Raw genomic sequence first — 16,300 nt, 5'->3', positions numbered from 1 at the left:
CATTCGAATCCTAAATCAATCGCAACAAACACGGACAGCTTATGATGTCAAAACAGATTATTCATTGAATCATCGGTAATTCATTACGTAATAATTCAAATCGATGCTAATTTGCCTCGCGTTAAACATTCTAAAACACGTTATAATCATCATTTCTAGGGAATGAATATAAAATCCCCGGAAATAACGGTGTGTATTTTAATTCGATGTTTAGTCGTCCAGCTGACGTGGATCTGTGGTCCGGTGGTGTATCCGAGAGGCCACTTCCGGGTAGCATGCTCGGTCCAACCTTCGCCTGTATAATCGCCACGCAATTCAGCTATTCCCGTCGTGGTGACCGATTTTGGTATGAGTTGCCGAATCAGCCATCGTCCTTCACTCTCGGTAAGAAACCTTCTCAATCGAGAAACTCGAATAAATTGGAATTTATGGGTACGGTATGGAACGAGAAAGATCGGTAACCAGGGTATTCTTGCACAGCGAAATTCGTCAATTAACGATATTAGAGAACTGACAAGTTACGATTTGTAGACTACGAACTGCTTCCTTGCAAGTTTGCAATCTTAGAATTTCAGAATTTTGCAATTTTAGCGGGTTAAGTAATAAGTTCGTTCGCCTTTCACCAGCGCGTACGTTTCAAAGAATCGCGTAACAATTATTTGACGAAGGTAAAGATACAGATGTTTGAATTTTTTGGAGAGAAATACGTATTCGCAAAGAAATGAAATAAACAACAACATAGGCAACTCTGCTGATCACATTACAAGCATAAAAATAAGAATACTTGACGTTGTCACGTGCTATTTTAAGGAAACGCAAAAAACGAACGTATTTTGCTCGACCTAATAGAATCTCGCTATTTTAGAATCATAGAATTTTAGAATTTCATAAAGAACCAATTGTTAAAATTACTTGTCTGCAAAAGAAAAAATAAAAATAAAAAATTCCGACTTATTCTGTGTAAACAATAACGCTCCCTATTAATTATACCCAATGATTAAACGAAATAATTATTATGTGAACGTTTTCTGCTATCAATTCTGAAGTATGTTTTCTTTTCCAGATCAACTAAACGAAATTCGTAAAGTGCAGCTTGCTAGAGTGATCTGCGACAATACGGACCTGATCGACACCATACAGATATATCCCATGGTGTTGCCCGATCATGAAATGTAAGTAAGACGCCGTGGGTTGAATTCGAAAAGGTTACAGACATTTGTGGCAAGTAAAATGTGTAGCGAAGAATCGATTACTGGCTCGGAGGAGATTGAATGTCGTTTTGAAGATCGTAGGTCGATTCGAACTGTACTATTAATAAATTACATCGTTAGAATTGATCAAACTGCACGAACAAGGTAGAGAATGAAAGTAACGTTTAATTTCATTGCGTGATCAAATCAACACCTATTTGTCTCGTAATGCATCCTCCAACGATGGTTTTAGGGACACGTTCTTTCACTGAGAAAGTTTCACAATATTACTTGTTCCTATAACATTTATTACTGTTATTTATTATACGCTGTGTTCTATCTATTATATATTATATTTATCGTTGACGCGATTATTCTGTTTCTAATGACATTTAATTTCCACGATTACTATTAGACATCTTAATATTTTATATGAACCACTCAGAAGCCAAAATAATTTCCGAATTCAGTCAAATTTCAGTCAAAGTTTTATGAAATCAAGTCGATCGATTTGTCTCTTCAGTTCGTATAACAGTTTGCTACTAAAATTAGTTTATCTCAAAATAGACCACTAAGTTGCAGGTCACTGATAAGTTGCATCAAACCGAACATAATATCCAAATAATTAAACCAATGAATTTATGATAAGCCGAACTTCACATTTTTAGAACACAACCTCGGCAGAAAATTTTAAGCGTTCTTCATAAAAATGTATGAAGACTATTACAGGATTGTCGCACATTATTTTTTCCTATTAACGTAGTCGATCGTCCGTTTCGTTCGCAATGAAATCATCGAACCTATCATCTGAAATAACGCAACTCATATGTCACCTTGCAGAAACCCACGAGTACCATGTCGAAGCGGCGTGCTACCAAGCATGGACCTGAGCAAATGGGCGGAATTCCCGACCGCGAATCAAGCGCAATACGTGAGTAATCTAGCGGACAACTATCAAGCATACGGAAAGTAAAAAGGCTGTTTTTTAGAAGTAAAATTTAGAGAACCTACTGCCTAGACGAAAGACCACCACCATGTAGTGAACAAGTCACGAGCCAAGAAGCACGACACTTAGCCAACCCCTTTCACCCTGAGACACACGATTACGGTACTGTAGCATAGCGAAACTATCGACATGCTAGTCTGCATGTTGCATTTCGAATCAGCTTAGGGATCACAGAGGTAGACGAACAGTTCTAGCATCCGAATAGAACCCGCCCCCCTCCCTCCTCTAGCGACCTTAATTAATTAGTATACTCGATAAAGACACTTAATTTATTGCCAGGCTAGAATTATAATTTATATTCAATATAAATTATGATTTTTTCCGTTGTAGTTTCTTTGTTTTCTTTTTATACATGTTTTATACGTAAACGGATATGTAAAGATAATATAATTAATTTTAAGGAATTCCATCACGTTTAACGATTTAGAAGTCGATGACTTTCTATCTATATACAGTGATGGAGAAAAATATCGCTATAGACCGGAGTTTCTTGTAAAATCTTGTGCGAGTCTGTAAAATTTATCGCTGATTCCTTGTTCAATCTTTTTGTGAGATGCGACCATCGGGGCTGAAATTCAAATTTGTCGTAATTGGTTGTCGTTAAACAACTGTAGAAGTGTGTAAGGAGAAACGAACAGCTTTTACCGGAATGTAAAATTTTGATCGCCGTTAAGTCGATTCTATAAATGTTCTGGAACGTATACACGGGCAGAAGAGGGATTTTGCAACGTTAAAACAGAAATTTTGGTTGCTTGTAGCGGTTATTCGAAGCAAAGATTCCACGTAACTGTTTCAAGAAACGAAATCGATGTCGCAAACGCTGCCAATTCTCGCCTGTTAGGCCTTACAAAAACATTTGAATAAAGAATTGTGTATTTTAGAAATTCACCTAGAATTTTATGAGATACGCTTGTCTGTGCTAATACTTTTGTTCATCGCTATATCTATACATACGTTACGATCCAATTACAATTTTGTAACGTACCTTTATAATAACAGATTTACGAAAAAGCGTAGTGCGACACGATCATCGAATTTTCGCATATTGTTTGCGTATTATAATCGAGTCGAACGAGGGAAGGAGATTCAAGTGATCGAAGTTGCAAATAATACGAATTCGTTGCGTAATGGTGGTACGCGACAGGGGCGCGTTCACGTAGGAACAACTTCCACGCCGACTGCTTTTAATAATCACTCTCGAAGTACGTTAGAAACTGATACAATAGAGAGAATTTAGCTGTGCCTGTGTCGCGTTGTGTCACAGTCGAAACCAGTTGCAAATGATTGCACGATTCATATGGATTAACAAAGGTTGCGAAACGGACGACTCCCTTTCATTCAACTTCACTTCGTTTGTCGTTAGTTACCTAATAGAGAAGTAAATATACGCGAACTCGTCTTCATATTACGAGAATATTACGATGGTAGGCCATCGCGCGTTTTATTTCTCAATACCTGTCGAATACTCCAATTGTATCTTCACGGTGGGCAACCATTTTCTACGAATTTTATTTTCCCATTGATTTGAAACAATTCCAAATGTCAGAATATCACAACACGTTACTTGATATACGGTTGTCAGAATCGTGATTACAGTTTTTTAACCCTCCAATTCTCGTTACGTTATTTTACGTTTCGGATATTCCAAATTTTTTACGTACTACATAACCGAAGTAATCGTTTAATAGAATCCACGAAATTTTCAATCTCATCTTTTTGCACTATTAAGGATGAAAATGAACAAAAATTCAAGCTATGAGAATTGAGGGGTTTTAAGTCTTTTGATGAAATTATTCGGATCAAGTATCTACGATGAATCGTCTCTGTATCATGAGTGGAAAATTGTAGCTCTACTATCGTCACACATCTCCCAGATCTCTCTAGAACGACTTTTAGTACCATCAAAGTTTCTATTTCCCTTTCTTACTTAGCTATCCTTACATAGAATCCTTAATTTATTCTTCGTACGTAATAAGTGCGGATTTCTCCACCCTTCAACTTCTCACAAATGCATAAAAATCCGCAGTCCAGTAATAACTCCTACACAATGTACATAATAGCACGTAGCAAAAGCGCATTCCCTCCATGAAATCGCACCAACACGGGTAGCACATTTTTACTAGTGTCCATTCTCTAGTCTTTCTCTCTATCACGATAAATACAATTTTTCCCCTGAAATAAAGAAAAAAAGAAAAAAAAAAAAAAACAAGAAAAAGATCATAAAGCAATCCATTTTTGTCTCCAATTTTCAATAGAATTTCTAACAAAATTTGAAATTTGGTTTTGTTCCTTTATACAAAAGAGGAAGAAAGAAAAAAGTGCGAAATATCATAACCATCCATCTGTCTTCGATATTTTGATAAAATTGGAGATTTTTATTTTCTTGTATAAAAGAAACAAAAATACTAAAGGAGTGAAAAAAGTCATAAAGACTTAGTCCCTATCTGTAATTTTTATAAATAACATTTTTAATGGAATCGACATGAAAACACGAGTTTTGAGTTTGTAAACGCGGAGAGGATCTTGACAGGTTTCCCACAATATTCTACGAAGGATTATACGATGCACGAGCACCTACAAATGTAAACCTATTGTACTATAGCGATTGGTGGAGGAGCACTTGCTTGATGTACCAAGAGAGCCAACGAGACCGGAAAAGGTGCGGAACCAATACGACAGACAACAGGTTTTGCAACTCTTCTTTGAGAGCATTAACGGCATTGCTTCGTATCTGGGATTCAGAAAATAATCGCGCACCAACAACTAAGTATGGAGCACCGAGGGTGAATCACAATCGCACAGAGATTATATTTAATTTTCTCGAACAGAGAGTATATTTATGTTACTCATTTTCCATTTATATATGTTCGATGTCGAGAAAAATGCTTGTGATCAATTTACATGATTTTATAATAGCAGAAGAAGTTTCTTTTATTATAAGTATTTTTGTTTAGATTATATAGAGTAAATAATACGCATTGTCGTGTTATCAACGTTGTACGAAGAGAAGAGAAATAAATTGTTTCGTTCACCCTCGTACTGTCACGCACATTCGAGCACTTTAAGACACTGCCCATTTATATTTATGTTCTATGAAAATATTGACAGAGTTGATGATAATTCTAACGCAGCAAGTATCATACCAAGCACGTAGCTAGCATAAGCAACACGATTCAACACACATTATCAAAATCTGCGAACATAATTTTAACTCCATGAACATCTTCGCACTAAGAATACTGTGTTTGGATCCTTCGGAGCTAATATCGGCCAAACAACCTACTTAAGCCGATGAAACTTCGAGCCATAAATAACTACCCTTTTATAGGATTCAACAATCACTTTGGAGAGAGGGTTAACAACTAATACACTAGCGCTGAAACACGTAGTAATTTATACGATACTATACATATTTTATATCCGTGTGGCTTCCTTCTTATACGATCGCGTATACAATTTATCGAACCAGTACGTTCTTTTTCTATCGTCGTTATAGACGTACCACTTTTTCCCCATCATCTTCTACCCTGTCTTCGTTTAATTGTAGTATACAAATAAGAGAAAAGGCGAAATGTGGAGCGTGAATCTAGCATTTATCTCAGTGTTTGCTTCAAGTGTTATTGTATTATTATATACAATGTATATACACGCGTGCACGATGGCTCATGGAATAAATTTCATATTACGGAAGACTATACGATTGTTTAAAGCGAAGATAGAGAAAAAAGGGAACGGCGATTTCTGAGCCACTGTACACTCGTACTCTTTTAGTTTGTAATTGAATTTTGTACAGTTTAAGTATCGTGAACGAATAAAGTCACATTAACGAGAGTGCCATTTATGGAACCTTCATCGATTTTGTGAATTTTCCTTTCTCTTTCTTTTTCTATCTCTTATTTATATTATCATTACGATATTTGATTTGTCATTGGACGAATCGAATGTTGGGTAACTTGGAAAATCGTTAGTGGCATTTGGAGTTTTCGCGTTGTTCTATGCAGTAGCACGGTAAATATTTCACCACAACGAGTTACACAGCGAGCACGTAAAATTTACTACCGATGTCGGGAGAGAATGATTTACAAGGTAGTTAAAAGCAGCACCTACGTTTCTTGTGCACCGACTCGTTCGATCGAAAGCACAATGTGAAATGACCTACGAGCATTCGTACTTGAAACATCTGTCTGGCATTAGATTATTTGGGAAGTTCGTGGTGTTTTTCACAGTCGTTATATATCTCTGTATATTTCAGCGTCTGAACTAAATTAAATCTACTGTACTTTTCGCAAATTTGTCAACTTTGTTACTTGAATACATGATCAGACCCCAACCTAAAAAAAAAAGAAAATGGAACAATTGCCTAACTACAAAAAACATTCTTTAAAAAATATACATATCATTTTTATCTACTTTTTAATTTATTGAATAGCTTAAATAATAAGATGGAGAAGACAATTGTTCATCACAAACTTCCAGGATGAAACAATAAATTGGAACAAATACTAATTCAAATTGGATATTAGATGATTAACATTAAGATGTAAATGAGTGTAGGAACAAGATAGAGATAAAAATTAATGAGAAAAATTCGAGATCGCTCGTGAGAAAGTGTCTTTCAACGAGACAACATTAGGCAAGGAGACAAGAGGAGAAAAATGATGAAAGTGGAATGCTCGATACCATTGTGAAGAAATTTTTCAAGAATACATTGTCTAAATTTGTTCAAGATTTCACCATGAACTTTCCGAACAATCAAATGTTAGATCATTTTTGCACATGTACATTAGTATCTGCATCGATCTCGCCATTCGATCATGTCATTTATAAAGACAATGAGTAGAGGTAGGATAATAGAGATTCGAAATTTTCAGACAGCAGAAACTGGTTCGACTTCAGGAAGAATCGAGTCGCTTTTCACCGCATGGAAACCAATAACGAAAATAGAAAACACAATGGGATTATCGAAGAAGATGAATAAAAATTCTTCAAAGAGAATCAGTTCTATAACATCGCCATTACGTGATCGCAAAATAAATAAACATAATACTATCAATACATTTACTAAACGCGCGAATAACGCTTCTATTAACATTTTAAACACCACGGAGCTCAAATCTGATTTAAATTCAAATCTTCTTGTCGAAAACAAAGGTGCTCAAAGTATAAAATCTAATAAAACCACGAGTAAAAATAAAGTCGAAATATTTGAGACGTTAAATAATCATCGAGAATGGGACACGATCGAACGTATTAAGCGTTCCTTGGACAAAAAATCCAATTACGTAGGCTTCAGAGAAGAAGTTCCCTCTTCGAAGAGATTCTATCGTCATCCAGGCCTAAGTTACGAGGAGCAACAAAATCAACTTGACCACATGATCCAAACAAGAAATATAAATCAAAATCTCGGAAATGCGACGAATAAACTACTTGACACGTTCGAGTCATCGCAACCAGAGACTACTATCGAATACCCATCGAAAGAGCCAAGCAAACATAGTTACGTCCCAATTTTTCCTAGTTGCGACGATACTGAAAATTTCGAATCAAACGATTCAGACAATAGTACAAGACAAAATTTAAGTAATCGTAGTAACGATAAAGTAGATTTTGCAGAGACACAAGAGGCCAAAGATTTAAAAATTGATAGAAATGTGTTAAACGAAACGTTTCAGGATACGAATAAATTACAGAGCTCGGTTAGACAGCAGAGAAAGGACAATAGTTACATCGATATACGGGATCACCAGAAAAGTGTCGGAAATGTAACATCTGCTATTGCTGAGTATAATCCAAACAAAATTCCGTACGTCGAGGTGCCGGATTATTCTGATATCAGAGAGGAAAGTTTAGACGAGGGAGATCGTAGAGAAAATGAAACGAGAACTGACTTTATCGATCCAGAAGTATCCACTGATCTTAAAGAATCTGCTAAATCACCCAACGATTCGTCCGAGGGAAGTGTAAAAGACAAATCTAGAAAAAATTCAAGGCAAAATTTAAGTAAAGAAAGGGAGTCAGATTTGACGAATTTGGACAAACTTTCCGACACTGACAAACCCGATAAAGATAAAAGTAAGGAAAGCAATTCAAATTTTACGAACTCGGACAAGTCTTCGAAAACCGACAAACAAGATACAGATAACGGAAATAAATCGTTGGAGGATTTAGGGTTTAGGCAGAATTCAGATATCGAGGATAATACGAAACCAAAAACATCGATAGGCTCCAAAGAGTCTTCTGAACTTTCAAAGAACGACGAACTTGAAGAGAACGATAAAAAGAATCTATTTAAAGATTTAAAGGATGATTTAAACAACGCCAACCTTAAGAAACTGGAATGGAAAGAAAATGCGAGGGAAGGGAATGGCGAGCCACAGGAAGATTCTGAGGAAACAGGGCAAGGGGATTCTGAAAGTAAATCGGGTCCTATAATTTTCGATATAAATGAATACAGGAAGCCATTCGATCTAGACGAATTTCTTAAGGACGATCCGATAATGAAAAAGTTGAATCTGCTCGAAAAGGAGACGCGGACCAAGTACGGACAGAACGGGAAACGAGTTTCAACCGACTTTAACGAATCCGAAAGTGATAATACGTTCAGGGAACGAGCGAATGGCCGAGGGAATTCAAAGGAGGTTCGAGACACTTTCGATGATTTACCAAGATCGTATAAATCCAGTGACTTCGCTGATATGTTCGCAAAAATCGACGAAGGAAACCACGATAACCAAAACGAAGGGAATAAAGCGAAAAAAGGAACGGGAAATGATAATCAGGAAAGTAAAGAGTTTAATAAAGAAAATAGCGACGATGATTTTTTGACAATTTTCAAAAAGGAGGATTTCTCGTCTAAATTTGAGAAAGAACAACATCAGGATAATGAAAGCGAAGCGAAGGAGAAGGCAAGGAATGATAATGTGAAAGGTAAAGATTCCGTAGAAGAGAATAGTAACGAAGATTCTCTAACAATTTTCAAACAGAACAAGGTATATCCCTTAACCAAATTTGAAAACGAAAAAGTATTTCCGTCTGGTTATTTAAAGAACAAGGAGGACAATAGAAACGTCGTAGATCGTAGAAGGAAGAATAACAAGTATCAAGAAGACAAGCACGACGCATTGTCGACGATCTTGAGCAAGAAAAGCCAGGTTTCGCGACTGGACGAGGACATCGATGGAAGGATCGAAGACGGGGACGCTTACAAAAACTTCTGGTCCTTAGAATATAAATCTCCGCGGTCGAGAGTCGACATGGAGGCGCAAGAAAGGAGGAAATAGCGGGATAGCGATTGAAATCTTGGCGAGACGTCTCGCGTCTTCTGACATTTTGACGTGCAACACGGATGAAGATGTTACGGTAGACCGATCTTGAAAGCTAGTCTATGAATCTTATATCAAATACTTTAAAACATTGTTGTTATATCTGTTAAATGTTTCCATTGTTTCAAAATAAACTAAAGTAAGAACGTGAATAAAGTAATTGTTGAATCGTGTGTTGTAAGTTTGAAAATTGTCAACGATGATTGAAGTATTTTTAAAAATTCAGATGTAGGATTTGGAATTTAGATTTAAACACTTGGAAGTGATTACTTACGATAGTTGATCTACGAGTCCGGGTTCGCGAGAGAATCCGGATACAGCGAGTTCCTCTTTAAGCAATCTGGCTAACAATCGATCGAAATATCTGTGGTCGGACGATTCCGAGAGTGCAGGAAATCGAAGAAATCGAATTAAGGTAAGATAGGCAGCGGGGTTTCCCTCGTCCGAGGGATGAATCTGGCCTCAACGGATATATAAGGCCGTCATCGTACAGTGCTCAGTGTCATTCGTCTGGTTTTATCAATTCCAGCAGCCTCAGCTCGATCCAAGCGCCAGCAACCAGGTAAATACGATCCAATAGAGTGAAAACGCATTTCGTACCAGTCATATGACTTACAATATCCTTTACAACCTAACTTTCCATTGAACCATCGAAGCCAAACTTAGCCCTCGGTCTCAATTCCCGGTATTGTTCATGTTCACCGAACTCGAAGCACATCCTGGTCCATTGATCCGCGAGCGATCGCCGTTTCCACGATCGATCGTGCGTTAACCGCGGCACAACGATCGATCGATCCTTGGTCTTGAATCTTTCAAGTGCTTCCTGGAGAGAGACGGGGGGAAAAGAGAGAGAGAAAGAGAGGAGACGATTGCGAGACGAAGAGATAAGAGACACCTTCCATCCATATTTATTATCTTTATGTGTTCACAATGTGGCCGTTAAGGAGAACGCGGAAGTATCGCGGTAGATTCCGGTTGTAAATGACGATATATATACGAAACGGAGAAAAAACGGGTGAAAAAAAGAGAGAGAGAGAGGAAAAAAGAAAGGATACAAAAAAAGTGGCCACCGACGTAGCGGATACGCTCGAACAATTTATATCGAAGAGACATGAAGACCGCCCGCAGGCGATAAGTATCTGCGTTCGCGAAACAGAAAGAATAATTTGGACATATTAACGAGATACGCGTGTGATTCGTTTTTCTGTTTCTTTTTTATTTTTTTATTACCAGCAACGCTTGGTTGCAACGTCTGTTTTTATCGGGTTGATTTTAATCGTTTAAGCTCGAGTTGCCTCGACGACTTCGACAACTTCGCGCGTTTATCCCTGAAAGTTCATGAATGTCATTCCCCGTCTCTTTTATGTTAGCACGTTTCTTTATCCTTTTTTATCGACTGATCGAACGAAACGGATAATTAATCGAGGAAAGTGTACATGACCATTATAATCGATCATTATTCAAGTGGCTTTGAATTGTGCATCCTGCCAAAGGCTGGGATTGTCGAGACTCTATGCTTTATAATTGTATCCTGTTAGATCTACCTTCACTAGGACTCATGTTCTATTGGATGTAGGTGTTTCTTTTTTTCTTTTCTTTTTTTTTCTTTTTTTTCGTTTTGGTTCGCTGTGCCGTGTAAGAGTAAAAGCTGATGAACTGCACGCGATATCGAGAGTCGCTATCGTTTCTATCGTAGATCCTGTTGGTTTCTTTGTCTTCTTTTCTGTTGAACATTGTCAGACGCAATTAACAATGGCATAGTGGTGTCTCGCGTCTGAGTGAAAGTTGTTACGTTCTTCGAGGTAGAAAGGGGGAATTGGCTAGTTTTGTGGATAAATAGTATCTCTTTGGAGACTAAGAATTCTCCAATTCGATTTAGTCGTTTAGATGAAGTTACGGGACTAATGGGTAATTTGTAAGAAAATTATTCCCTTGTTATGATATTTCTGACACTGATAACAATTACACCTATTGCAATATGGGATACTATTATGAGTGCAATTACGTATCCCATCTTAAAGATTACAAATTCTTGTTGCAGGCTCGTTCGATCGAAGACACGATGATCGGCGGAAATAACTTAAAATATTTATCTAATACTTGTCTGAAAAATTCGTAGAGTTTTTGATACTTGATATCTGTCGTAGATTTCCAAAATTACGAGTAACATTTTTTCAAAATTAAATGTACTATATCATTATACTGCTGTATTCCTCGATAAAGGGAAAATCTGTCTCGAAATGGTTAATATAATTGTTGCTCAGGATAAATTAACACATTTGAATCTGATATTTGTTTCAGTCATGAACGCTTCAACTCGCATTTTGCTGGTGCTCTTCGTGTCCTACGCTATAGCCTTCATGCTCGTTGCAGGGAGTGTTCCTTTCGACCGAGCCATAGGTGAGTTTAATTAAAAAATAATAATGAACTCTGCGCAATGACACGCGCCAATTCCATGTCTGAAAGTTGACCACATTTTGAATTAATTTCTTTCGAGCTCTATCTCTAAAAATGAACCGTTTTAATCGCTGTGCTTCGAATTGATTTCTTAGGAGTGTGCATCAGAAATTGCGCCCAGTGCAAGAAAATGTTCGGCCCGTACTTCCTTGGACAGAAGTGCGCCGATTCTTGCGTCAAATACAAAGGAAAGCTCATCCCCGACTGCGAGGATGAAGGTTCGATTCAACCGTTCCTCCAAGCTCTCGATAGCGACTATTAAAACTCGTAATGCTTATTCATGTCAACGTGCATTATACGTAATATGTGCCAAAAATACGTGTTATATATATAATATATAAAATATGTGTTACATAAAACATGTGAATTATGTGTAAATTCGCAAGCAGAGGTTTTAATCTTTTAGAGTCTAAGCAGTATTCGACGTTTAGTTCTTATTTAACAAGCTATTCTCAAAGACAGATTGTATTCTTATAACGAATAATGTGTTTATGTTAATATATTTCTATGCTGAATTGTTTTATACGTTACAATTGAAAAGAATCGAATGAAACTGAATGTCGAGTCTAGTTTGACAAAGGGTTAGATAGTATGTATATAAGATCATAGTATATTTTTCTCTTGAGTACAGGGTACCATGAATTTTTACTTTTGTAATCAATTTTTAATCAAAACTCAGGGAAACGTATAAGTATGTGCGAGAAATTGAGAGAATTTGATTTCACGCCTTATTTGTGAGTATTATATATTATATTACATGTATTAGCTAATAACATCGACCAAAAATTTGGGATCATTTGTCACGATCAATTACATTCATAGTGAATTTTCTGCTTAGTTTATTAATCATCATTAATTTGAAATTGATCAAGATATCGATACTAATTCTCGTTTAATTTCAATAGATTTCTGTGCAGAAGTTTTTTTACATAACGTTCATAATGTTCTCAATTCTTGGCTTCTACGGAATACGGTTGTAATTCCAAATTTTTGGCTGGTAATGGGTTTCTATCGCCGTTCAAAGTATTAAACGTGAAGTATTACTAATAGTAATAAATATCAAGTGAAAGAAAAACATTTGCTTTCTACATCATATTTAAGAAAATAAAATTCCCGACATCTAGCATCATCGAAAAAGATTTCTTAAAAGCGCTTTTAATATCTCAACAACAACAAAAAATGTAAAGAAATGTTTCAAAATTTAACACCATCGACAAGCTAGAAAATATGTACTTTTAAAATCATGTTCTGTCACAAACAAAAGAAACATGACGGTACGTGACGATTTTTAATATTTTAACTGCTGTTCGCACAATCTTCGATAAATAAAACGAATTATTACAAGTACAATTTACTCACCAGACGTTGCTTACTCCGGAATAGGAGGAATTACATGGCACTCTGGTATCGTAGACAATGTCTGTTTTGATTCTAGTTGTTGTACCTGAAAATTATTCGTAAGTTTCTTCATATTATATTATTTTTTTTTCTTTGTATTTATTTTCTTTTCATCTCGAATTAATTTTTCCTTTCTCTTATGCGTATAAAATGTATATTTACACGTTGTCGAAGAGATTTCTCGTTCATGGCTGCTCTCGATAATAAATGTTTCACTTTGTCTAGGAGTTCAGACTTGTGGTACAATTGCTCCCTCAATGTCTTTATCTCCCCGTTATCCTCCTCCTTTTGCACTTTTTCGAACGCTGCTACCCTTCGCTCGGCCAATTGTAAATCTGTTTCTAACGCCACGATTCGCTTCTGCGCTTCCTCGTAATTATTTTTCAACGCAGTTTCGCTTTTACTATTTAACAATTTGCCCTACACGCGAAATCGATAAATCGTTAGTGATGAAATTAGACGTAAACATGGAATAAAGATATGAAATTAAAGAATTGTTCCCCTGCCTGATGAATATGATTCGTTTTTGAGCCAAGCCTGAGACGTCTGTTTTCTACTTGAAGCTTCTCGATGATTCTTTTCAACGTAAAGATCGTTTTTTCCATCTTCAAGATGGATTGTTTAGTACTGTGGTCTTGTAAATCTTTTTCCGACGATCTTGGAGTCGAATCTGACGATTTTTCTACTTTCAGTAGCTCTATGTATCTATATATGGATGATAAGTTGGAGAATAAATCAGCTTTTTTTAATATCATTGCCTGACTTATAATTATACCTTAAAAATAGAATTTTTATTTAATTTTATCTTGAAATATATGAATAATGAAGCTTAAACTGTACAACGAAATATTGTTTGTTTTAATCATCGTAAACAACAGCGCTTCGACTAGAAAATGCCGCAGTGTCTAATAGAAAATCTAATAATTTATCATCGTTCCCTAATTTGTTATTGATCCATTAAAAATACATTTTTTGTAGGATATAAAATAGACAATATTATATTTTAAATATTGGAATGTGCAAAGCAGTGGAATTGTTGAAAAAAATAATCCGGTAAATATTCCAATTAATTAAAAATGTCCGATCCAGATTCATAAACCTTAACTTACGAGATATGATAATAAAATATTTAATTAAAAACGCATTACTAAACCTACTTTTCTAAGTGTTCAACCTTCTCCCTCAACCTAGGCGTGTCCGCGTTTGCCTTTTCCAATTCGAGTCGAAGCTCGAAGTTCTCGGCTTCCAACGCTAAGTTCATTTTCTCCAAAATATCTTTAGTCATTTCCAATTTCTCTAACTGACTAACAACATAGCTGTTACCCTATAAAACATCGATAAACATAAAGAAACAACTCAACAACGAACCAGAAAACTGCAAACAAAGGAACAGACCTGAGAAATTGTCTCTAAAGCAGCAATACGTGCCTTTTGCTCTTCGATTTTGTGCAAAAGCTTCTCGTTATTTTCGTTTTCCAACCTGTCGGACAATTCTTTGACACGTTCGCGTAAAGTTTCGCACTCTTTCTGAAGATCTCCCATTATATTTTGTCGAACAGTTATTGGTCGAGCTGATAGATTTCCAGCTGCTGTGTGACCTTCTGATTTCAATTTGTTTTTTAAATACCATTTTTCCCTTTCCATACACGAAACCACCGATCGAAGTTTCTCGTAATTCGTGAGTAATTTTGAGTGTTCCTCCGTCTTTTCTTTGAGCTTCTCTTTCAACTTTTCGGCAGTTTGTTGCCACTTCTTCTGCTTTTCCCACAACGATAGCTCTTCCGCTGTCTACGCGATATATTTTGAAATTTTTGTACATATTACTAGTGTGGTACATTTATACCAGTTAGATGCAAAATTATTGAAGTGTACCTTGGCTTTCTTCGCTTCCTGAGCTAAATATTCTCTGTCTAGTTGCACTCGAGCTTTTTCGAGTTCTTCTTCTAAGGACTTTACTTTACGTTCAAGCAGAATTTCGCGCTGCGACGTTTTCTTTTCTTGTGCCTTTACGGCCATATATCTATGACGAAGGTGATTAGAGAGGGTAATTCAAGGACGATTATGGTTAAAGGGTTTCTCCCGTCTCTTGTGATTTTCGTTCGATAATACAAATAAAAAAGAAAAAATAAGAAAACAAATCGTATCAAAATTAAAACAAATAAATTTTGTGTTATATAGAGGATTCTATTTTCATTAATAATTAGTAGATTGGTCCAAAAATTCATTTATTAGTAGACTGTAAATTTTTATGTATTCATGGAAAATTTAAATGCCCAAGGATTCACAGAACGCACATATTGTGCATTTAATATTCAATCCTATCAGTTCCAGATAAAATATTAATTTCCAGATAAAAATATCCAAAGAATGGAGATTTGAAGCGACTTTATAAAAAAATATTACGATGGATCTACTCCTTCAGATCTACTCGCAAAGATATGAATTTGCTTAAACGACTGCAGTCTATTTATTAATTTTCTTAGCGTTACCTAAGGGCTTTCAAAAACGAACGTTTTATCTAAATTTTATTTTAAAAAGGTCCTTCTATCTATGATCCATATCTTTTAATACAAATCATGAAAAATATTTCTGTATCCATTGGGAACCGAATTTACTACATTGATACATTATACGTTCTGTTTTCTCACTTTTCGCCTATCACAAAAGTACCTGCGACTAAGTTGTTGCTTCAAATCAGAAATTTCGTTCTTATACATTTTCTCCTTTTCCAACAACGACTGCAACTGTTTCCTCACTGTATCCGTATGATCCTGTTGCTGTAAATTATCGTGACTCTGTGTAATTTCGTGTATCTTCAACTCTGACTCGCCATGAGTTATCGCTTGCCGTGATCGAGTAGCAGATCCCATTAATTCAACTTCGTTCTTCGTCGAGAAAAAAAGAAAGTAATCAAATGTACGTAATAA

General features: G+C 36.1%; 4 protein-coding genes across 11 annotated transcripts in view; 3 read left to right on the top strand and 1 right to left on the bottom strand.

Annotated features, from left to right (window-relative positions):
* Positions 1-6,037, top strand: part of LOC126914660 (chorion peroxidase) — a 34,888-nt gene extending 28,851 nt beyond the window's left edge. The window contains exons 14-17 of one of the 3 annotated variants that reach the window (XR_007709766.1): positions 215-384; positions 1,064-1,172; positions 2,031-2,298; positions 4,799-4,888. Coding sequence is in view for 2 of the 3 variants with exons in the window: in XM_050718880.1 (XP_050574837.1) it covers positions 215-384; positions 1,064-1,172; positions 2,031-2,121; positions 4,799-4,945 (517 nt within the window). In the remaining variant the exon portion in view is untranslated. Of the gene's footprint in view, positions 1-214; positions 385-1,063; positions 1,173-2,030; positions 4,421-4,798 lie in introns of those variants that run through there. The other 2 variants (XM_050718880.1, XM_050718881.1) reach the window with 2 other exon arrangements.
* LOC126914646 (centrosomal protein of 290 kDa-like) overlaps positions 1-16,300 on the bottom strand; it is a 170,263-nt gene that overhangs the window by 144,863 nt on the left and 9,100 nt on the right. For 4 of the 6 annotated variants that reach the window (XR_007709765.1, XR_007709764.1, XM_050718821.1 and 1 more), the window contains exons 17-23: positions 16,044-16,258; positions 15,246-15,393; positions 14,769-15,161; positions 14,531-14,697; positions 13,880-14,078; positions 13,536-13,793; positions 13,335-13,419 (exon numbers count right to left, since the gene is read on the bottom strand). Coding sequence is in view for 4 of the 6 variants with exons in the window: in XM_050718821.1 (XP_050574778.1) it covers positions 13,345-13,419; positions 13,536-13,793; positions 13,880-14,078; positions 14,531-14,697; positions 14,769-15,161; positions 15,246-15,393; positions 16,044-16,258 (1,455 nt within the window). In the remaining 2 variants the exon portion in view is untranslated. Of the gene's footprint in view, positions 1-13,221; positions 13,420-13,535; positions 13,794-13,879; positions 14,079-14,530; positions 14,698-14,768; positions 15,162-15,245; positions 15,394-16,043; positions 16,259-16,300 lie in introns of those variants that run through there. The other 2 variants (XM_050718823.1, XM_050718820.1) reach the window with 1 other exon arrangement.
* LOC126914247 (dentin sialophosphoprotein-like) lies at positions 7,149-9,632 on the top strand. Its single transcript, XM_050717893.1, has one exon. The coding sequence runs from the start codon at positions 7,149-7,151 to the stop codon at positions 9,474-9,476; it is 2,328 nt and encodes a 775-aa protein (XP_050573850.1). The 3' UTR covers positions 9,477-9,632.
* Positions 9,966-12,560, top strand: LOC126914803 (eclosion hormone). Its single transcript, XM_050719228.1, has 3 exons — positions 9,966-10,080; positions 11,820-11,918; positions 12,071-12,560. The coding sequence occupies exons 2-3, from the start codon at positions 11,822-11,824 to the stop codon at positions 12,235-12,237; spliced, it is 264 nt and encodes an 87-aa protein (XP_050575185.1). The 5' UTR covers positions 9,966-10,080; positions 11,820-11,821; the 3' UTR covers positions 12,238-12,560.

Source organism: Bombus affinis, chromosome 3, assembly GCF_024516045.1.
Source record: "Bombus affinis isolate iyBomAffi1 chromosome 3, iyBomAffi1.2, whole genome shotgun sequence".
In the NCBI taxonomy this organism is placed as follows: domain Eukaryota; kingdom Metazoa; phylum Arthropoda; class Insecta; order Hymenoptera; family Apidae; genus Bombus; species Bombus affinis.
Note: the sequence above shows the minus strand (reverse complement) of the source record. Positions and strands in the feature narration are given on the sequence as shown.

What these genes read in the sequence shown, in the direction of transcription:
- LOC126914247 (XM_050717893.1), top strand. Translation starts at nt 7,149, where the DNA reads ATGGGATTATCGAAGAAGATGAATAAAAATTCTTCAAAGAGAATCAGT.
- LOC126914803 (XM_050719228.1), top strand. Translation starts at nt 11,822, where the DNA reads ATGAACGCTTCAACTCGCATTTTGCTGGTGCTCTTCGTGTCCTACGCT. An exon ending in TCCTTTCGACCGAGCCATAG is followed by an intron (nt 11,919 to 12,070) that starts GTGAGTTTAATT and finishes TTGATTTCTTAG; the next exon opens with GAGTGTGCATCAGAAATTGC.